Below are 24,025 nucleotides of genomic sequence, written 5' to 3'. Positions count from 1 at the left end.
CGATATTGGGATAGTCGTAATACCAGTTACGGTTATCAGTTTAATACCAGTGGTAGATACAAATATTCTGTTTTACAAACGTAAAAACTACATATTTTTAGTACAGAAATAGTACCTATGAAAAAGTAGCTGTGTAGTTAATTGCCAGTGAGAAAATATTCACTCTAGTTTAAATAAAGTGGACGATAGTATTTATAGGCAGCCGTACGGTCTTCAACAATTAGAAATTATCATACCGTATAGTCGGCTACAAAAAGGCTCCGACATGAAAATATAAAACAATTTAATTTAGAACACTACCGGCTTTATTTATTAGAATTTTTTCTACGAAAAACAAACATTACAGAAATGAATCAACAAAAACCACTAAACTACCCGCTCCTGCCTTTGGAAAGGCACATAAATATCCTGCGGGGTTAAACATGCTTGTGAGCGCTCAATCCTCGTTTGCTAAAGACTGCATAATTATATGGGCTTCTCATGAAGAGTGAAAATAAGCCTTCACTTTTCCTAACTTATTTTTGCGTGTAATAAAGATGAAGTCTTTTCACTTAAAATTTAGATTAAGTGGGTATGTTGAACGCATGTAGTCAGGATACTAAAGATGTAAGTCTGCTTCAAAATCTGATTGGTCTGCTTCACATCTTGATTATATCTAAAGCAAACTTGATAACGAGTCATGGTTGATAATAGAGAAATATCCTTTGACATTTCAAACTTTCCACTGATATGTCGCAAAATTCGAGCAGCGCTGACATATTGAGTATATATTATATCTTCCATTTGTTATGGTAGTCAAGAGCTGGTGTTTTCTATAATGGAATCTTTGATAGAGGGTTGTTCTTTATAAGTAGGATATTGACCTTACGTTTCAAAATGGTAAAATTAACCTTATCACTAAGAAATGTATACGGTCGCTATCATGATTTGGTTAAAGCAGGATGTTGGAATACTCGATTTCAGATTAGAAAGTTATACTGTACTAGATACATGTAGATATTATAACATCAGTCTGTATGTCAAACAGTTGATGTCGTGATATTGACATATAATGGATTGTAATTATGTCCACTGCTCTCTGAAGTTGGTGTCAAATTTGAGTATTGTGTTGTCATTGCATGTTCAGATTGTGTAACACATAATGTCTGTATATTTCCTGTTAGCTGATATAACACAGGATTATTCATAACACTTGCGTATGACGCGGGCAGGGTCGAACTATTTTCGCTTCCATTTTCTAGTGCAGATGGTTCACAAGTGACTGTTCCATTTACTTGACTCTCGGTAAGTTGTGCATGTGGCTGTATATCTGTAAACATAGGGAAAACATAAGTTCTTTAATTGTTTTTATTATCTTTTATCGAAAAGATTTTAGATAGTGTTTGATTTTATCGTCCTCCAAAATATAGTTGATTTTTAACTTTTAACTGAAAGGTTTGCATTGTTTGTCAAAAAATGGGGTTCTTTGTTTGGCATCATATAGTCTCATTTTAAGAAGTTACAATGATTGAATAAAAAAACGACACAAAAAATGAAAATACGTTGTAAATTGCAACTTCTTAAGTGTTGCAAAAAGGCAAGAAGATACCTTGCTAATAAGATTAAATAAGCAAATAAGAAAATAGAAAGTATATGCGTGAAAATTGGACACTTTTCATTTGCAAAACACTAATTTGCAAATCCGTGCCGCCATTCCTTTGAGCCACAGTGTCATATACATAACCAATATGTACAGAAATACATGGGATTCAATAAATTCATTACTTATTTTGCTGTAATCAATTATGTTTTACAATTTCATTACGAAAACATGGAATTTTGAAAATCCCATTGAACAGGGCAAAATCCCATTGGATTGACCATTATCCCATGTTCTTTTTAATTTTATGGGATGATTTATTGCCTTCAAACATCAATTAGATTAATTATAGTGTTTTTGGTGTGTAGATATCAATCTTCTAGTATTGATGAATAAGTCAAAAAAAGATATATTTGACTTTACCGCAATCACTTCATCTGATCCCCGAGTGTACCTACCGTACAAGACTTATCCTTCAACGGGTTTGTAGTACTTTTATGAACAGGATATTCATATCCTTCTGGAGCATCTGAGATAACGACGGGTTGTTGTTGATGGTCTTTGTATTTCCTAGTTCTGGAGCATCTGATATAACCACGGGTTGTTGTTGATGGTCTTTGTATTTCTTAGTTCTGGAGCATTTTAAATCTGTTCAAAGTTTTGATTTTTCTACCCTATATACCACACATTGCCTCACATTCTCATTAAGAAAAAATTCACACACCTAATTAAATGGGCATTTAAAAAGTCAGAATGTGAATATATATGTTCAAACTCTTTTAGGTCATTTTTTAGTTTCGCTTTGGGGATTCCATATATTGTCAGATTATCGAAATTCCAATGGGGACTAACTGTGCACCACTTATTGCGGACCTGTTTTTTGTATTGCTATGAGTTACAATTGATGACAAAAATAAGCAAAGACCCATCGAAACAACATCTGATAAACAAATTTAATAATACTTTTAGATATTTGGATGATATTTTGGTTCTCAATAATGACGACTTCAGTATGTATATTAAAGACATTTATCCTGTTGAACTTACTTTAAATAGAGCTAATACTAACAATGACCACTGCCCTTTCCTCGATCTTGATATCTATACACTAACGGAATGCTGAATACTAAAATTTATGATAAAAGAGATGATTTTTCATTTCCTATCGATAATTATCCATTTTTAGATGGTGACGTTCCCTTGTCACCATCTTACGGTGTTTATATATCTCAACTTGTACGATTCGCTCGTGTATGTAACAATGTTTTAGATTTTAACGAGAGAAATGTATGTATTACTGAAAAATTATTACACCAGGGTTATCGATATCACAATTTTGTCATCGGTATAAGGACATCATTCGTAAATATAGCTCAACATGCAGACTTCTTATACGTTCAGGTATTTCACATCCAATTGTTTATGGAAATATTCTTTATAAAGCACAAAGGTGTCAGTATTAAACATTAAAAGTTTGTACAATAGTCTATTATATGTCTTTATAAATCATGTATTGTCACGATGAGGCAGTACATAATTGCGTATTTATATATATATATATATTCATATTGAAAAGAAAGGAAAAAAACTTTGGTTTCAATAAACTTACGTGTACGATTTGACGCACTGGTGTACGACACTGTTGTTCTACGATTTGTTGTTGTTGTAACTTGTCCTCCATATGCAGTTTTACGGTTTGCCTTACAAACACAGACAGTTACAGTTATAAACATCAACAAGTCTGCTAAACAGCCTATCACAATTCCCGCCATCGCTTCTATAGATCTGAGTAAAACAAAAATGTGTTAATATTGTAGGATATATTGTTTTAACTTTTCAACTGTATTTCTTTCAAAATTACGTTTACTTTCAAAAAAGGTGATTTGTAGTCGACATAAGGAAAACAAGATTAATTACATGTATGTTGTCTAAATTAGATTAATTACATGTATGTTGTCTAAATTAAGATTAATTACATGTATGTTGTCTAAATTAAGATTAATTACATGTATGTTGTCTAAATTAAGATTAATTACATGTATGTTGTCTAAATTAAGATTAATTACATGTATGTTGTCTAAATTAAGATTAATTACATGTATGTTGTCTAAATTAAGATTAATTACATGTATGTTGTCTAAATTAGATTAATTACATGTATGTTGTCTAAATTAAGATTAATTACATGTATGTTGTCTAAATTAAGATTAATTACATGTATGTTCTCTAAATTAAGATTAATTACATGTATGTTGCCTAAATTCAAGATCCTTTTATGTTGTTTTAGATACAAAATTCGGCTAATGATATGTGGATATTGTGTATCATATAAACTTTTGACGGTATTTGTGCAACTAAATGATTCTTTTTGTTGTTTGATTTATTTGATATGTCTGATACTGTATGTCAATACTGTATGTCAATACTGTATGTCAATACTGCGACTCAAATTGACATATACATTGTTTAATTTGATATGTATGTCAATACTGTATGTCAATACTGTATGTCAATACTGCGACTCAAATTGACATATACATTGTTTAATTTGATATGTATGTCAATACTGTATGTCAATACTGCGACTCAAATTGACATATACATTGTTTAATTTGATATGTGTGTCAATACTGTATGTCAATACTGAGACTCAAATTGACATATACAGGTCGATTTTCCGTGATAGCTTATATAGATCCACCTTCACCATTTCAGCTTTCATACTAATTGATTTATTTGTATTTATATCTGGTATACAACAAGCGAATCATAATTCTTTGAACAATTTAAGAATGCAGTTAGTTATCATATCAAAAGAATCTGTCATTTTTATGGCCCTATGAATAACATCCATGTATAAATGAGGGTGTGACATCCAGTTTCAAATAAGAATTCTACTGGTTTTTTTGTGTGAGTTCTCGCTGCATTGAAGACCTGTTGGTGACCTTCTGCTGTTGTGTTTTTTTTTCTATGGTCGGGTTGTTGTCTCCTTGGTATATTCCCCATTTCCATTCTCAATTTTATCTTCCTCAATCTGAGTCTTCAATGCTGTGTTTTGAATACTGTTATTTGTCTTTTGGTCGTATTTTGGAACTTTTGCCATGACATTATCAGTTTATTTTCGAATAATGAGTTTTATATTCCATTGATCAAACTGCAAACCCAAGTAGCTGTATTTATGAAAGAATTAACTAATGTTTTTTTGTAATTTGGCGTAACTTCGTAAGGCCTGACTAAAAATTTACCACGATACATAAGTTCATTCAAAACAAATATGCAGCGAACTCGTTGAATCGATAAACCAAATGTAATGTGTACGGATTAAGAAGAGATGAATCTATGTAACCTAAAAGATGACCACATAGTGCTAGATATACATTTATCAATCTAGTTAAACCTTCACAGCTTGTAAATGTCGGCTATACCTACTGGATGAACTTGCGTTTCATTTCATTTCTATTCACTTCATTGTAGATTCCCCCCGCCCCCCCCCCCCCCCCCCCCTTGACGGTCATACCAGCCAGGAAAGGCAAAATATAACAAAAGGTCATTCAAACTCATTAGTCGAAAGCAAAGTGATATTCTAAATTAAATGCAATTAGTTTGTAACGATAATTTTCATTGGACGTTGACAAATATTTTGAGGGGTTAGATCCCACGTTGAAAATTCAGTTTTACAAATTAATATTTTGCAATACAAGTTTATTTAATTGTACTCTCAACAATTAAGAGGTTTTTATCCTTCAGTTGGCTGAAAACTAATTATGTGAAATAAAACATGCATATGAAAATCAATCGGTCAGTACAATACTGCATATGCAGAAAAATCTAACACCATTAAAATCAAAAATTATTTTTCTATAAAGCATGACTTACATTGCGTTGCTTTGATAATCGTCATAAAGGTGAGCTCTGGGAGTGAGCATCATGGATTGTACACATTAATATGGCTGCAGCAACCAAGATAGCAGAACCTTTCATTACTATAACCATAGTGACTAATTGTGTATTTACAGTAAGACGATAATTTCCTTGTTTCTAAAAAAATATATATATATTTTAATGTGTTTTAAAACTAATTATCTCCAATATTAGCATAACAATACAACTATCAAGAAAAAGTAAATAAAAACAGACAATGTCATGGCCAAACAAAACATAAACCACAACATAAACACCTCCGTCTAAGAGACTATGCCATGTGGTCTCTGGTAGAGAGTAGTCTCATTCGCAATCATACAGCATCTTCTTATAGTTATATATATTATGCACAGATAACATTTCAACGAGCACGGTTTATTTGTATAAAACGCAGTTTTAATACCGGCTCAAATCAACCATTTTGTTTTAAGGCCTTAAAAATGTTGATACAGCCGAAAAAATGTAACAACTGGTTAATCTCATTAGATAGATAAGCCGAAACTTCTCAAAAGATTCACGCAAAAAAGATAATAGCATCTTAAAAGGTGGATATAAGGTATGTGTTTTGTTTTGTTACGTCCGATGCTAGTGCGGAAAAATATCACCAGTGCAAACAAATAATTTGCGAGTGTATAATTTTAATGTTACCTGTAAGTAAAACAGAAAACTGAACTCCAAGGACACATATGACTTTGTTCGCCATCTTCTATAAATGTAGATGCATACCGGTACCGGATCAATACTAATTCAGGTATTTAGAAGGGTATTTTGTAATAAAATAACCGTCGTGAAAATGATGTCATTTTCAATTTAAATAATGCATTTAAATCTTTACAAGGATACACACATTACATCTTTCAGAACTTTTCAGTTCGGATGTACTCTTAAAAACTAATCGAATCTATTATTAATGACTATGACTGTATTTTTTTAAAATATAAAATCACATACAATTTCTTATAGTTTCTTGATTATTCATTCCAAAGAATTAGTAAACTGACATTGAACCATCTCATTTCTCCTTTCGATGATAAATCCTTGTTTTTGGTGAGATTCTTGTTGCATAGACTAAGTCTTTAATTATTTATTTTTGTATTCTTTTGTCAAACGTTTTTTGTTCTCTGATCGTCCCCCCCCCCCCCCCCCCCCCCCCCCCAATGGTTTTGTTAGTATATCAACAACGAATAAGTTTAAGTATCCCTTTAATGTCGTCCGCGTCTATTTTAAATAAAGAAGCAACTTATTAGTTTTTAAACAACTTGCATTTTGCTGTCCTACCATTCAACCCTACCGGTGGTGTTATGGTACCATGAGACCTTCAAAATCTAAACATCTTTGATTCGATCAACAATCAAACAAATAGGTCAAAACTCGTAATTGCGGCATATCACTACGCCAGCAACATTGTGTATAGACGAAAATAATGGTTGACTATTAAAGTTGTTAAATTCGTATCATTTATCTTTTGACATCAGTTGTCTGAATGAATTATGCGAATTAAAGTCCACATAGTGTGTCGGTCTAGTAACAATACGATAACTGTTCCCACTTCATTATCAAGTTTTGTCCTGAATATTGTCAGTGAACGAGCATCCAGTAACAAGAGTTAGCAAGGTATTTAATTAATCGTAATTCTATGGCTCTAATGCGAAAATCTCTTATAAATGCATGATAAACAAAAGTGACGATTTTTTTTTTAATTTCATGTCAAAAAATCTTATTTCAAATTCTGTTGATATTTTAAATTTCGGATCAGAAATATGAAATCTATTTTTACAGTGAATTAATTACTTCCTGTGAGTATCGGCATGCTTACGGGGAGAGAGTGTAAGATTTCGGTTAAACGCAATTATAGAGGTAAAAACAAAAATCTTATTCAAATGTAGAACTCTGATTTCGTAATACTTCATAATATATAGTATAACGAAATCTGTGTTTTAGATTATCTACGATGATGATTTACTGATAGATGGATCAACGACGCACTACTTTTAACTTGTTGTTTTGTGTAATACCTGCGTTAGCATATGATCATGACACCGATTATGGGGATCTAAGTATGCCGACTGACATTTGAGGGTCTGTTTCGTAGGTGTTGGATAATGGACCGCAAAACACTGTTTAACGACTTTGGTCCCGATAAAGTTTCCTGTCATCGTTATTACTATGTCCGAGACCCATTTACCAGTACTCCATCCTCGTGTTAAACGGACTGATGGAGGTAGACTGCAACCAAATAACAATTATAGTCATAAACGAAATCATTCCAGCAAAACCAAAATGTTCGCCCCATTCCGGCTTGACAACAACAAAATCATTTAAACCCTAACCAAACGCCTTCAGGCACTGAGCCGACCGTACGAAGCCAGTCAAGATCGTTAAATACTTCCATCATCAGCTACATTTCATACCGTAAGTTTGTTCTCTCTCATGAACAAATGACGAGAAGAGTGTACCATATATATAATAACGTCGGTACCATTGTTTGAAACTATTAGTCCCCGATGTTAGCATACACCCTGTAACCAGTGTGTTAGTATTATTAACAGTTATGTAATTCATTGTGTGTTTATATTTTTAGTAAATGAAATATAATAAATATAGGACATTTCGATAAAACTATGGGTGCATTTCTTTCTAACACAAACGATGCAAACGGCTACGCGCGCACATGTTTTGATCATTTCTTTCAAACATACGTTTGCAAAGTTTACATAAACTTTGACAAACTTTGCAAACGCCAAAAATGCGTCTGCAGTTTGTCTTTTGTCGTTTGTTAGTACAAACGCTACATTTGTTTCTAACTTCAACCTGATTAAACGAAGCATTTGTGTCTACGTTTGTAAAAATTCTGTTTACCAACAAAATGTGCATGCATTAATTAAAGTTCAAACAGGGTCAGTTAAAACTTATTAAACGATGTATTTGTTTCTACTTTTGGAAAACAACAACAAACGCGACAAAACGTTTGCAAAATTTGGTTAGAAATAAATGCGGCCTAAGATTGAAAGTTCAACCGCAGTGGGTTTTTTTTTTGTTGCGTTCTGTTATGGTCTTACGTACTTTTATGCTCTTAATTTTGTTATTTTGGCATCCAACCTTGTGATCAATGTGGGGTTTTTTTAAAGTCAAATTGAGAAAAAAAAATCAGAAATGTGTCAAAGACACAACACCATAACCAAAGAGCCGAAAGTTATACGTTTGAGCACTCGGAAATCATAAATAAATATCACGTTATTTCTATAACCGTTGAAAGCTGTCCATATAGACTTTCACTTAGTCAGAAAACAAGACAACATCTTCCGCATAAAGTAAGCTCCTGATATTAAAGTTTTTGTCATCAAGTTTGACATACAGAGTAGCATACAATTCTTAACTATTTATATACAAACATGAAATCATGGTATATGCATTTAACACATACTGTATTTAGGGGTTCGTTCATTTTAACGTATGACCTTTCTGTATTCCTCCTCATATGTTTACATTTGAAAATATTATTCAAAACTATACATTACATAACTGTTCATTTTTAATAACTTGATTTATGATAACATACACATATAAAAATATAACAAAATAAAATAATGATAATTATACACAAATACAAATTTTTTGAAAAACTCTTTTGCCCAAACTCACTTTACAAAAGCATACATTTTTAAGAATAAATACTAATGCCATGAACTGTATCACATCATCGATTCTAAAATCATACATAATTTTCTTTTAATATTCTACTTCAATTATCAATAATTATAATTAACAACATTTTATGACCGATATATTCTCAATATTTCAATTATTCTTTATATTCTCAATATTTCAATTATTCTTTACAATTATTTTCAATGAAATATGTTACGATGTATAAATCTGGCCAGATGACAAGGAATATTTGTTTCATTTTTTATGAGTTGTTCCCTTCGTCTTTTTTAGTCTTCCCTTTTATAAATTAAAAAAATATCCCATTTTTAACATGCAAACCTAAATATTTGACAAAAGTAGACCCTTTCTAGTAAATAATCTTTCATTTTAATCTTAGCAAAGTTTTTCTTTCTAATCAATCTCATGCTTACTTCTATGAAAAAATATTTTGGGTTCAGGAGATTAAAAAAAATATTTAGCTGTCGAAAATAATGTTACATGTAACAATTTCCATATGGTATAATCTACTGTTTCAGAATCTAATGCATTCTTGGTAATATTTTCAAAAGCGTAAACCAAAACATTGTGATTCATTGGTTTAAAAAGTTCCAAACATTGGAAATAGAACCAATGACGCAACGTCCTTTTCATTTTGGTGTACAAACAATGGGGATACCCATAGTCCTTTGATTACGAAAAGGCGAATTTGTAGGTATTTGTTAATTATATATATGACAAATGTCTATTTTATGTATTATTTTGCGTACATTTTACCAGCATTATCCTCGAAGATAACAAACAATTCACGTTTTTTACAATAAAACATGATAACACCGAGTATGATACCTGATGATATGTTCTGAACTTTAATCAATTACATGAGAATAAAATATAAGTGATTAACATCGTTGACCTCGAAGAGATCCGATTAAAAGAAGGATATGAGATTCATAATGCTGGTAAACACGGACTTGAACTAGAACATGAAAAAAACTATACCAAGTCGATTTAAACACAGCATTTTTTCCTTATTTAATTCTCTAAAAGATAAACATGTACATTGTCCAAGTTGTATGAAGTTATATGAAAGTTCTATTCAATTATAAAAAGAAGTCATAATTCGGTTACATGAAACCTTTTAGAGCATAATTAGGGATAAATAGTTATCAAAGGTACCATATATATTAAAAATTCAGGAATTCATAGAGTAAGTTTAATCATTTTTCATTAAAGATTTTCTTTTTATGATGTTCATCTGTAGATATGATTTAATCACATAAGCGGTACTAATTGAAATGAAACATCAGTATGTATATTCAGCACTTGGTGCGGATGGCGTGTTACTTTCAGTTATCGTGCTGTAATGATGTTCACTGCCATCTGAATGTGGCGTTAAATCCGAATAATGTGCAGTTGTCTGGTCAGATTGCGTAGGATATGGTGATTGTACATTTGATGTTGTCTGATGTCCAGAATCATTCACAACACTTGTATATGAAGGGGGTGGGGCTGAATTATTTCCTTTGCTATATGCTGGCGTAGTTTGACCAACTGCAAAATCACCATTGACTTGGCCTCCGTAAGGCTGGGTATAAGGCTGACCATAAGGCTGTCCATTTGGCTGTACATCTGTAAAGAAATCGACATTTAGAAATTAGTTCATAAGTTGTCGTCTTTTATTCAACAGTGACTTTAGTTGAAACCTATTTGATAACTATTTATTAAGTAAAATTGAGAATGTAAATTGGGAACGTGTCAAAGAAACAACAACCCGACCATGGAAAAGACAACAGCAGAAGGTAATCAATAGGTCTTCAATGCAGCGAGAAATTGTCGCACCCGGAAGCGTCCTTCAGCTGGCCCCTAAACAAATATATATACTAGTTCAGTGATAATGAACGCAATACTAAACTTAAATTATACACAAGAAACTAGAATTAAAAATAATACAAGACAAACAAAGGCCAGAGGCTTACATTTGTTGTGTTGTATGCGTAATTGTCAGTTTATCATCACGTGACTTGTGTTGAGTTTTATACCGAATGGACAGTTTATACATGAGTAATGTTGGTGGACTTCGGCTGTTGTCTGCTCTTTTGTCCGGTTGTTGTCTCTTTGACACATTCCCTATTTCCATTCTCAATTTTATGTAATGTTCTATGCCTAATGGTCAGGTTATACTATGTTATGTGTTATGAGTAATGTTCAGTTTATACATGTGTAATATTGTATATGTAATAGTCAGTTTATACATGTATACTATTGTATGAGTAATGAAATTGAGAATGGAAATGTGCCAAAGAGACAACAACCCCGACCATAGAAAAAAATAACAGCAGAAGGTCACCAACAGGTCTTCAATGTAGCAAGAAATTCCCGCACCCGGAGGCGTCCTTCAGCTGGCCCCTAAACAAATATATACTAGTTTAGTGATAATGAACGCCATACTAATTTCCAAATTGTACACAAGAAACTAAAATTAAAATAATTCAAGACTAACAAAGGCCAGAGACTCCTGACTTTGGACAGGCGCAAAAATGCGGCGGGGTTAAACATGTTTGTGAGATCTCAACCCTCCCCTATACCTCTAGCCAATGTAGAAAAGTGAACGCATAACAATACGCACATTAAAATTCAGTTCAAGAGAAGTCCGAGTCTGATGTCAGAAGATGTAACCAAAGAAAATAAACAAAATGACAATAATATATAAATAACAATAGACTACTAGCAGTTAACTGACATGCCAGCTCCAGACTTTAATTAAATTGACTGAAAGATTATGGTTTCATCATATGAATATCAGGCACAATCCTTCCCGTTAGGGGTTTAGTATCATACCATCATAACATATATGAGAAGAACATAACCCGTGTCATGCCAACAACTGGTTTTTGAATAAATGTGTTTAGTTCCGATGCAAAGACCCTATAAGGGAATCAATATTAACGCCAAAATATGCAATCTTTAATGACCTGACAACAGTATCGTAACTATATCCCTTCTTAATAAGTCTATTCAAAGGTTTTGTTAGTGTTTGAGGTGAATACTGACACCTTTGTGCTTTGTTAAGAATATTTCCATAAAAAAATGGATGTGAAATACCTGAACGTATAAGAAGTCTGCATGTTGAGCTATATTTACGAATGATGTCCTTATACCGATGATACAATTTAGTAAATGTTTTGACTAGTTTGTGATATCGAAAACCCTGGTGTAATAATTTTTCAGTAATACATAAATTTCTCTCGTTAAAATCTAAAACATTGTTACATAAACGAGCGAATCGTACAAGTTGAGATATATAAACACCGTAAGATGGTGACAAGTGAACGTCACCATCTAAAAATGGATAATTACCGATAGGAAATGAAAAATCATCTCTTTTATCATAAATTTTAGTATTCAGCCTTCAGTTAGTGATATAGATATCAAGATTGGTCAGTTTATACATGTGTTATGGTGTATGAGTAATGGTCAGTTTATATAGATATATAATGTTTTATGAGTAATGATCAGTTTCTTTATGTGTAATTTTGTATTCCTAATGGTCCGTGTATACAAGTGTCATGTTGTATGAATTATGGTCAGATTACCTTAGCCCTATTTGGCACAACATTTTTGGAATTTGGGATCCTCAATGCTCTTAAACTTTGTACTTATTTGGCTTTATAACAATTTTAATCTGAGCGTCACTGATGAGTCTTATGTAGACGAAACGCGCGTCTAGCGTATTTAATTATAATCACGGTACCTTAAACTATTCTACATGTGTAATGCTGTATGAGAAATGGTTAGTTTCTACATGTGTTATGTTTCTTGCTTAATTGTCAGGTTATTCATGTGTAAGGCTGCATGATTAATGGTCACTTTATGCATGTGTAATGTTGTATGAGTGATGACATTATAGTCAGTAAATACATATGTGATGTTGTATGAGTAATGGCCAGTAAATACATGTGTGATTTTGTATGAGAAATGGACAGTAAATGCATGTGTGATGTTGTATGAGAAAAGCAAAATTCTCCTGCTGTTCCCTGTTTGTTAAAATTATCTCCAAAAGGGAGTGTTTAAATTTATCTTTTTTCAAGATAGAATGGTTGTATTGCAGAACGTTTTCATAACAAGTACTTGTATTTACGAGACTTGTCTTAACTCGTTTGAAAATAGCTCATCAAAGTCATTTTATCATACATGTAATTATGCCTTCACAGGAAACGGAAACGAAAATGTTTTCATAACTTACGCGCGACTGTCCCATTTGACGTACTGATGTACGACACCGTTGCGCCGGGATTAGTTACCACTTGTCCTCCATATGCAGTACTTCTGCGGTTTGCATTACACACACAGACTACACACACAGTTATAAACACGCCCATTCCGACGAGACAGCCAATCACAATGCCCGCGATCGCTCCTCCAGATCTATAAAAACAAAAATGCAAAAGGGTTAAAGTTTAACATCCTTGTGCTTTTCAATTCTATTTTTACACATACTTTCTTGGTGTTACTCGCATTGTTTGTAAGAACTTACTCTCGTATCAAAGAAACCATATTCGGCTTTTGACATGCACCTATGGTTCTTTTCTTTATAGAGATAATAACATTACCTTAGGTTGTTTAATTAACTTATTACTGTATTGTTGGATTTGATATGGGTAATAATATTCATAGTACACTGAAACTTGCCAATCAGACTAGAGTTCCTTGTTAAATTGAATAAATCTGTATTTAACCAAACCAAAAATATACAATCTATGGTAAGTTGGGGTTTTGTTTGTATACATCTTACTGAAAATTATCAACACTAAGTTAAAGTCAGACAATCTTTCACACTGATAGTTTTGTTATGATGCCTGTGTTTATTTATTTCCCCGAGCGTATCACCAGCCTGGTAGTCAGTACTTTTGTGCTGACATGAATTATCATTGATCAATTTATTTATAAATTAACTGTTTACAATATTTTGAACTTTTGAAATACTAAGGCTTTTCTAATTCAGGCATGGATTACCTTAGGAACTTTTAGTCCTCAATGCTCTTCAACTTCTTACGTCATTTGGCCTTTTTAACTTTTTTGGATTCGAGCGTCACTGGTGAGTCTTTTGTACACGAAACGCGCGTCTGGCGTATATATAAAATTTAGTCCTGGTATCTATGATGAGTTTATTTACAACCACTGGGTCGATGCAACTGCTGGTGGAGATTTATTTCTCCGAGGGTATCACCAGCCCAGTAGTCAGTACTTTTGTGCTGACATGAATTACCATTGATATGGTTATATATATAAATTAACTGTTTACAAAATTTAGAATTTTTGAAATACTAAGGCTTTTTTACCTCATGCTTAGATTACCTTAGCTGTGATTGGCAAAACTTTTAGGAATGTTGGTCCTCAATGCTCTTTAACTTCGTACCTTATTTGGCCGTTTTAACTTTTTTGGATTCGAGCGTCACTGATGAGTCTTTTGTAGCCGAAACGCGCGTCTGGCGTATATACAAAATTTAGTCCTGGTATCTATGATGAGTTTATCTATACATTTTAAATGACATGCAAATGACGAGAAGGGTTTTAAAGGCTCATGAACATGAATAAAGGGTATATTTATACAAATGCACTTTTAAACGGTCAAACGGAAACATTAATGCATGATAGATCCCGAATAGCCAAACATCTGCACATTTCTCTAGCAAGAGAACGCCACAAGGGAGACGGATTTATATGAGTTTTTCTTGTTTCCGAATCCCAGTATTTCTATTGTATATTTGTATTTCGTGCACTTTTGAAATAAAATGTTGTTTTAACTACGAGAACGCCACTAAAACACAAAACACTAAATTCAAAATACAACTGAACCAGGCATGCTCATTAACGATATGATGGTATCAAACACTTAGCTATCTATATCTTATGAACAAAAACTCTCTTAATTCGTCAATTAGCTTTATTGATCGACACAACGAGTTGATGATACGAATCTATATATATTTTAAGAAAGAATGTTTTCAAATATGATTAAAGCATTGTTGCTGACAAAGAGCTGAAAAAAAATCATCATTACAAAAAATCGACCTCTTTATTCACGGCAAAAGTGTCCGCGCCCTTTCACCCCGGCTGTGATTTCCGATTGCATAGGGATGATTCCTTTTCTCTTCAAATTATATAAGACTTCTATAAAAAAAAAACTAACAAAAACAAAAAAACACATGGACGTTTAAAGAGATATTTTTGATGTAAAATGAAAACTTCTTTAAATCGAACTGTGTCAAATAAATAACATTATATCATATAAATGAAGTTTTACTATAGTTTCAGTGGATGCAGCATATATACACGTAGACTGCTTTTTCGATGAAGACCTTGCTATAGTTACTTGAAATTTAATTAACAACACTCCAATTATGAAACTCATTTTATGATTTTTTACATTCCACAAGAGGCTTTGAACTTATAATTACTTGCACTTACACTGCGGAACTATAATAAAAATCGTAATCACTGTCTCGATAGTTATCATAGTCTGAACAACACGGATAGTATGAAGTGTAACTGCAGCAACCATTAGTACAGTAACTTCCATCATAGCGAGCATAGCTATCGATATAGTAATAACAGTAAGACCCTCCATTCACTGTTTCTGAAGAAAAGAATATATATTAATAATATGTGCTTTTATTTAATATTCATACTGTAGACAGCAAATAAAAAGAAAAAAGAGATGTGCAATTGGTTGCACCTGTCTTAAGTCAGGAGTTCAGTAGTTGTCGTTTGTTGATGTTGTTCATAAGTGTTTCTCGTTTCTCGTTTTTTATATAGATTAGACCGTTGGTTTACCTGTTTGAATGGTTTAATTTACACTTGTAATCTTGGTAACCTTTATAGCTAACTGTTCGGTGTGAGTCAAAGCACCGTGTTAAGACCGTACTTTTAAATCATAAACCTCGTGATTGAGTTTTTCGCATTTTACTATCCAACTGCAGTCGGAAACCCGGTTGAAATAGAACAAAAGAATCGAAGCTCTTTGTAAGAGAAGGCGATAAATGTGTACTGTATTGTTTACTATAGTGACAAAAATTTTAAAAGTTAATAAAAACAAACAAAATTACAATATTCTTCTCAATTACGAGGTGTTTTATTTTAAAAACACCATTTGCATAAGTTTTTAATTTATCTAGTACATAGTTAAGCAAAACAATTAGATTTCAAGTCTACGACATGGGTATCTTTCAAGTTGGATGAAGAAAATGCATAACCTCCGGTTTTTTTTGAAAAAAATACCACGGACGGAAAACATATCAATCTATTAGTTTAAAAATTTTCGAGTCTGCCCTTCTACTGTGTGACTCAAGAAAAAATTCCAAAAAACGGGTAACAATTGTATCGAAAAGAGAAAGTCGAGTGCACCTTTTTATGTTAGGGCGTGTTTGAGTTGAATATTTTGTATTAATATCGTACAAAGTAAGATTATTTCATACATCGTCTCGCTTCAGATTCTATTATTTTTATATATCAAAGCTACAGATTGACTTTATAACACAAAAAAATAACAGTACTAAAAGTTGAAATATATGGGTCAAGTGAAATACCTATCTAATGAGTCACAAAAACAGAGAAGGTGTGTTCGAATAGCTTTTTTTGTTACTGAAAGTACTTGACGACAGTCTTTCAAATTGGATGATGAAAATGCATATCTTTGAGAAAGAAAAAAAATGTGTGTGAAAACTAGGGTTTATAGTCTTTATACACTAAAAAAATCTAGTCTGCCCTTCTACGAAATTTTTAATTAGAATTTTTTTTAAATGTTTATGAATTTTCGAAAATTCCACCTGACAACCGATCAGACAATAGTTTTAAATTGAATCAATGCAGACAAGATCATTAACTGATGCTCATTAGCTAGTTGATACATTTGTCTTTTAAAATACAACTGACATATAAGGATCGTAATGGTGCAATGTGGATAAATTTATCGGTTTCCATGAGCAAAATTGGTAGCGCGTCATCCCAACAATGGCTTCCATTTCTACGATTGTGAAAATGAACTGGCGTAATGGGGAGATAATTATGACGAAGTAGACTCCTGACTGACTGAAAATCATGTAAAATGGCATTTCAAATTGAAAACAAGACCAGTCTATATTAATTCTACAGTTCTACCTTTCGCAACTATTCACTTGACCGTAGGACGATAAATCCAGAAAAGCGATTCTGTCGCATGAAATTTGTAGTATTTTTTTTCATTTTATTTTACTGCTGTATTGACATGATTTATAACAAACCTTTCTTAAATCTATGTAAAAAAGAAGATCTAAAATTGTCCGTTTACATATTCCTAGTTTTTTAAGAAATCAGGGTTTTAATTACCTCAGGCAAATATGACCTTACATGTATCTAGATTAGATTTTAAGATCGATGATTGATCCTTTTTGTCATATACATGTAGCTCTTCGACTGTTTCGTTTCTCATATATACATCTATGGCTTTCACATATTCTGTGTTGGCCGTTCCAAATGAGGGTAAATCCAGAAAAGCGCTTTGGACGCATACGTCATCTATAAAGTGTTGTTTCCGTATTTGAACATACACAATTTTGATTCTTTGAAGTAGTGTTTCTTTATAAAACGCTGGTATTGTTCTCATTATTACTTTTCTGTTTAGCATTAAATGTTCAAATACAATTAAAAAAATGTGTATAAATCAAAAATTTTCTAAAGAAAAATGACGGAGAAAAGGTTGGGAAGGACACTCAAAGGCAACGAATAGTTACTGGATTTGATGTTCATAAGGGTAAAAAAAAATGAAATCTAAGCCACAGCACTCAATGAGCGTACAATTGTTACCGAACAAATAATTATGTGGCGTTTGTCGTGTTAATGGTATGAACTCTACCTACACGATTTTGATACAACCTGCACAAACGTAATTCAGATATTAAATAATTGAGTTCTCTATCGTGTGCAGTGTTGGCATATTGATAGTAATGTCGGTTTTTAATAGCCACATAATTTACCATATCAGTTTTAGATTTATAAAATTCGTTTTTGTGATTAGAAATTGTTCGCGGTCAAGGCATTATGGATAACTGTTATGTTATTATATTTGTCGATTTTTTATTTTAAGTTTTGACTTAAAGAATGTTAACTTTGGTCCTCTTGTTTTTGTATTATTGCCAGATTTTCGGAATCTCCTGGTTTTTTCCAGGTATTGCATTTATATGTCATTTCTTATTTTGACAGCAAACTATCGTTTTGATATTAGATAAGGATATATACTTGAGAATGGAAACAGAAATTGTGTCCAAGAAATAGTAACTCGACCAAAAAGTAGAAAGCAGCCGAAGGTCACCAAAGGGTCTTCCACGCAGAGAAAAAAAAACGCCTCCGGAGGTGGGCTTAATTTCGCCATAAACAATAATGTATATTTATACTATTTCAGCAAAATGGACGCCACACTAAACTCTAAATCATACAAATAAGCCAAAATTTAGTGAAAAGCACACAAGACTAACAAAGGCTAGAAGTTCCAGACTGGGAACAGACTCATACAAAGAAGATGACTTGTCTTTTTGGTACCTTGAATAGAATTGATATTTTACATTAACATAAATACAAGCAACAGTTGTGTACCGCTGTTCGAAAGACATAAATCGCTTGAGAGAGAAAAAAAACCCGTGTTACTAAAACTGAGGAAACAACAGAAACACTGAAGTGCAACAAAATACCAAAACGACAATGCAACAAACACAGAAACGAACTATAAGATTACCAGTGCCATTTTCATGTCATTCGGATAATATAAACATCGGGTATTTTAATATAATAAAAACAAGATTATTTGTTTTTATGATTTTAAAATACCAATGTTTATATCATCAGAATGACATGAGCCATGTATTTCTGCATAATATGTCAATATAATATAATTCATGGTATAAAAAAATATAAATATTCTATTTTGAATACCCTTAAAAAATACGCAGGATGTGTTAAGGCAGACATTTTTTTATCCACAAGAGGTCACAAGAACTTTATCGTGCAATTACATTAACCTTTTGTCCTCTATTACAATGTACCCCAATGTTGTTATTTTTTCAGCACACCCTTGTTTATTATCGAAAGAATTTTAACCGTCATTTAAATGTAGATAAATATATGATTAAACTATGTGTGAAATTACATCCGGGTTCAGTTGATCTTTTGAACAGTCAAAATAAGATTTAAATCTTTTTTTAATGTTGTAAATACGACATGATATAAACACATGATTAATATTCAACCAGAAAGCTATGTGTTAGCACATGACATGTTAGTTTTATTTTCATGTTACACAACAAAAACATAATGTTTTTAAAATTATTTTAAAAAAACCAGCTATAAACGAAGTTGCAATACAATTTGAATATTTATTAAATATTTTCATTTTTGCTTTTTTTATTCATGATATTTTCGAATAAAAACAATCCATCACCGTCCAGTGACCAACATTACATATATTTCATGTAATATGACAATTACGTTTACTCATTAATAGACTTAAGACTGGATAATACGGATAATTGTTTTCCTAGGAATATACAGTATAATATGGTTAAACGGAATACACGTGGAACACTTAAAAAAGTGTATTTATTATAGAATAAAAAAGATTTCATTAGCAAATTGACGATTTCTTCAACGAATTTTATTTCAGTTACAAATACCCATTGCCATGACCTTGAAACAGTTTTACCAAAATTTGCGCAATATCTGCTTGACTCATCATACTATACAAAAGAGTTAACAGTTTGTTATCAAAGGTTCAATTTTATATAAAACATTTTTTCGCTGCTAATGTAGTTCTACATACATCATTGACAATCTGTCTATTTTGTTTAAAGAAAAAGAAGGCACGTTTTAAATGGCAAATACATATATATTATTGATAAATGTTATGTTTACACTTTTATGGGAGCAGTTATTTAATATAACAGTCGTTTAAGATACACGTGCGGTGTCAAGTGAAGTGACCGGGGTAATACACAATGGGTCATAATATCTTTGGTATCCTTACCATGCATGCTTACTTACTTACTTATTTCATTTACTTCAAAATTTAGTGAAGTTCAAATTAATCAAACTAATCATATCATACTGTGTATAATGTATTTTTATTTCTTTTATTATATTTAATAATTATGATTTGATTATTTCGCTCTTTCCGGGTGCCTTGTTTGGCAAATACGTAATTGTTTCTTGTTTGTATGTTGGCTTATTTAAAGAAATTTTCATAAACAATTTACCTCAATGAAACCTCATTGCCATACCCGTATATAAACCGTGACAAGGTTTGCAGTAAGTATTGCCTTTAACGATTGATTTAAACCCTTAAAACCTTTTTTTTTTGTTGTCAATATATAGTACAACAAAAACTGATTTATTTTAATTATTACAGATGGACCGATACGTGCAAGAGAACTGTCACATATAAAAATGTAAACATATTACGAAATGCGTACCTTGATACCGACTGCCGTTAGTGAAATAAAAGTAGTCATTACAAACAAATTGTGACTATTGTGTTCTTCTTACCTGCAAGTAAAGATAAAAGATAAACTCCTAAAACACAGACGATGTTGTTCGCCATTTTTTTTCAATGTTGGGGAGTTCAGTTTATGGGATCAATACAAACACAGGTATTTGAAATAAAGAGACCGTGAATAGGATCAAAAGGTAAGGAGGTCATTTAAATATGTATTTAGATCGGGATAATGGTTTGGGTATATTGTTCAATTTCTTAAGAAATCTTTTTATCATATGTACATACAAATATCTTAGCCAAATGACAGTAGGTTATATTTTATGCAAAATAGCAAACAATTACATGCAGTTTATAAGTTATTCACGAAAACTAACTGACAAAATACGCTTTTCTTTTATCCTTCAAGAGATTCGTTTATTAAATCCCGAAGCTATAAATTTATAAAAGTTGTGGTATATTTTGTATTTTAAGCTGTCATATAATTATGAATAACTGTTACAAAATATTTATTAGGATCAGGATCGGGAAATGTATGACTAGTTGATTTTCGGGGTGCAAAAATTGTATATATATGCAGTGAAAAAACAAATCCGTCGAAATATATTAAGAATTCGTAGCAACAGCTGAAAACAATATTCAATCCAAAATAAAAATCCTCCGTCCAACAGTATATCGAATGGTTCCCCGTTAGGTCAATGAAACAGCAAGCCAAGTTCAAAAATGTATAAAAAAAAAAAAAACTACATAAAGAATACTAGATTTCTTAATAAGATATCTGAATAACTTCATAAGATATCTGAATAACTTCATACGATATCTGAATAACTTCATATGATATCTTAGAACTGAATAGATATAAAAATGGCCTGTCAGATATATATATATTGTACTTGTAGCAGCATATCGTCGCTGAGCTTCCAAAATGTAGTATATTACAAATTAAAAAATTCACAAACAGGCTAAGCCTTAAAAGTTTGCAATGTGGTTGAAATGCTAGCTTCCTTGTGTACACGGCAGTGAAATAAAAAAAAACTATGAGGTTTGTGGATTACTTAAAAATTAAACGTATTTTAACAGAAATAAAGAAATCTGCAAGTACTAGTATACGATTCTCGATGCCATTATAACAATAATTGTCAAGTTTACATACATCATTTTGGAAGCAAATTTTAAAAGCAATTGGAGTTTGAAATTTTGTCAATTTTTTCAAATCTTTTGATTGCTCTAATTGTGTGCTCTTTTTCCATGCGGACTACCGTGTCGTAGACAAGGAAAATTACAACCATGCCATTGCATATGCTTGGAAACAGCATTTAATGGTAGTCATTTATTTTCAGCATTGTTCATCACAGATTCATATGACGGTGGTGATGCTGATGGCTCATCTTTGATTAGAACTTGATGACTTGATGTGCATCCATCATTATCGCTATTTTTACAACAACAAAAAATGATCTTACTAGATTGAGACTGATAATTTCCTTTCTCAACACAGTAGAATGATATGAAAAATAATCGCTAGAAACTAAGGGCATCCGTGTCCGTTGTCAATGAAATAAACAAATTCTTCATAGGTAATATAGCGATCATTAGTCAACTCAACTCTATTACTTTTCTCACTTTCGCCGTATCGGCTCAAGCGTCAATTTCGTTAAGATAATCAACGATAATCCTTAAATATTTCCTTCATACTGACCATCCTGATGGGGTATTTTTAATGAGAATGTAAAACTGTATTAAAAGAAACTATAATAGCAAAATTGAATTTTATGTACATGAAACGTTTGTCCAACCATAGCTGTGTATATGAACCTTAATCTACATTACCTACAACAAGTATTAAATTGTAGATCTCTTGACATCCGTATTAGGAACCAATTAGTCAACGCATAACCGTGATTTTTGGTTGACAGCAATAAAACCTACATATATATTTTTTTACTAATATACATATATATATATATATTCCTATATTGTCAAGGCCTTTGTTTATATAGTCACGAACCACTATATAGTATTAGTAAACATCTCCTTAGTTTTGTTTTCCGATACAAAAACTACAACCCATAAACCAATAGTGGAAATCTTTTAAGACAATGAAGATTGAGATGACAATCGCGGCCGTATACAATTAGATGATGTATAACCCCACATAACAACGGTATAATTAGCGGTATAACTCGCTATATGCAAATATGACCAGGTGAACATGGCTAGCAACCCATAAACAGCCAACTCAAATGACGAACCACAACCTTAATCAACTAAGGGTAATTGGCATATCTTCGTCTTATTTTACCATTTCATACATAATGCGGTGATATATATGTCGTGTACAAGTTACGATTTTGTACCGGTTATAACATGTACAAAAATGTTACAGGTTATAAGGTGTACAATATATTGCTTAAAAATGGTTTTAACTTGTACAAAATTTGAAAATAAAGATATGTGTCTATTATTATAACGATTGTCATTATTCTCAATAATATTTTGTACAAATTTGTAAATAAATTTAGATAAAGCAGAATTCATTGGAGTTTTATTGAATTTTAAAGAAAGTAATCAAAAGTTGAGATGTTTTTTTTTTTCTTAAGAGCACTGGGATCACAAAGTTTCAGGTCATTGTTTGTATATTACGGTACATCATGGCTTTTATCATGTTGAAAACTGGTACATCTCATTTTTTTCTGAACAATGTCTTGAAGTATACCCCCTCCTTAATTTCAACATGCAAAAATTACAGCAAGGTCTCCAATGCACACCATATTAAAGCCAGAGACAGAAAATGGTTTTCATTGGAACACGCTTAATCAACAAAAAAATAAGAATTATTGAAACTACTCTTTGATCTTGAGCCTCTCAATGTAGGTTTAAACCTTATGCATCAAATTATTATTTGTTTATGATTAATAAGATCATTGTATGTGTCGAATGTCATGCTGATGTTTTAAATCTATTATAATCCTCTCTTTTGAAAAGAGTGTGTGTTGACTTCATGTGTGTTTTAAAAGTATTTAAAAATAAAGCATAATTATTAAAACTATTAATCTGTAATTAATTTTATCAAAATGAACAAGACACACTAACATGAATAAACAATACAACAAAATATGAAAATATTATTGAGGTTTATGACATGTGTTATAATATATAATATAAACTTCTTAATTTTAAAATTTTGTACCAGTTAAAACCATTTTAAGCAATATTTTGTACATGTTTAACATGTACGGGGTACTATTGTACACGTTATAACTTGTCTTTTTGCTTTGTACACATTATAACATGTACAATAGTTCTGTACATGTTATAACCTGTACAAAATCGCAACTTGTACACGACATATATACATGTCA

The 24,025-nt window shown here is 31.9% G+C and overlaps 2 protein-coding genes across 2 annotated transcripts; both read right to left on the bottom strand.

The window, feature by feature from the left end:
- Window positions 1-282: 282 nt before the first annotated feature.
- LOC139524321 (uncharacterized) lies at window positions 283-6,237 on the bottom strand. The gene is made up of 4 exons (XM_071319075.1): window positions 6,149-6,237; window positions 5,456-5,617; window positions 3,189-3,364; window positions 283-1,309 (listed from the first exon to the last, which is right to left on the bottom strand). The coding sequence occupies exons 2-4, from the start codon at window positions 5,506-5,508 to the stop codon at window positions 1,020-1,022; spliced, it is 519 nt and encodes a 172-aa protein (XP_071175176.1). The 5' UTR covers window positions 5,509-5,617; window positions 6,149-6,237; the 3' UTR covers window positions 283-1,019.
- A 2,777-nt stretch (window positions 6,238-9,014) lies between these two features.
- LOC139524312 (cysteine and tyrosine-rich protein 1-like) lies at window positions 9,015-20,851 on the bottom strand. Its single transcript, XM_071319064.1, has 4 exons — window positions 20,717-20,851; window positions 15,617-15,785; window positions 13,392-13,573; window positions 9,015-10,777 (listed from the first exon to the last, which is right to left on the bottom strand). Exons 1-4 carry the CDS (start codon window positions 20,769-20,771, stop codon window positions 10,452-10,454), a joined length of 732 nt encoding a protein of 243 aa, XP_071175165.1. The 5' UTR covers window positions 20,772-20,851; the 3' UTR covers window positions 9,015-10,451.
- Window positions 20,852-24,025: the final 3,174 nt, after the last annotated feature.

This window comes from Mytilus edulis, chromosome 1 (genome assembly GCF_963676685.1).
Source record: "Mytilus edulis chromosome 1, xbMytEdul2.2, whole genome shotgun sequence".
NCBI lineage: Eukaryota > Metazoa > Mollusca > Bivalvia > Mytilida > Mytilidae > Mytilus > Mytilus edulis.
The sequence above is the reverse complement of the archived record's forward strand: the minus strand, read 5'-3'. Positions and strand labels throughout refer to the sequence as shown.

Coding starts and splice junctions, on each gene's coding strand:
- LOC139524312 (XM_071319064.1), bottom strand. CDS start 20,771: ATGGCGAACAACATCGTCTGTGTTTTAGGAGTTTATCTTTTATCTTTA. Junction 13,574..15,616: donor TTTTATTATAGTTCCGCAGT/GTAAGTGCAAGT, acceptor TTGTTTTTATAG/ATCTGGAGGAGCGATCGCGG. Junction 10,778..13,391: donor GTCAAATGGGACAGTCGCGC/GTAAGTTATGAA, acceptor ATTTCTTTACAG/ATGTACAGCCAAATGGACAG.
- LOC139524321 (XM_071319075.1), bottom strand. CDS start 5,508: ATGATGCTCACTCCCAGAGCTCACCTTTATGACGATTATCAAAGCAAC. Junction 3,365..5,455: donor GATTATCAAAGCAACGCAAT/GTAAGTCATGCT, acceptor TGTTTTACTCAG/ATCTATAGAAGCGATGGCGG. Junction 1,310..3,188: donor CAGTGCGTCAAATCGTACAC/GTAAGTTTATTG, acceptor CTATGTTTACAG/ATATACAGCCACATGCACAA.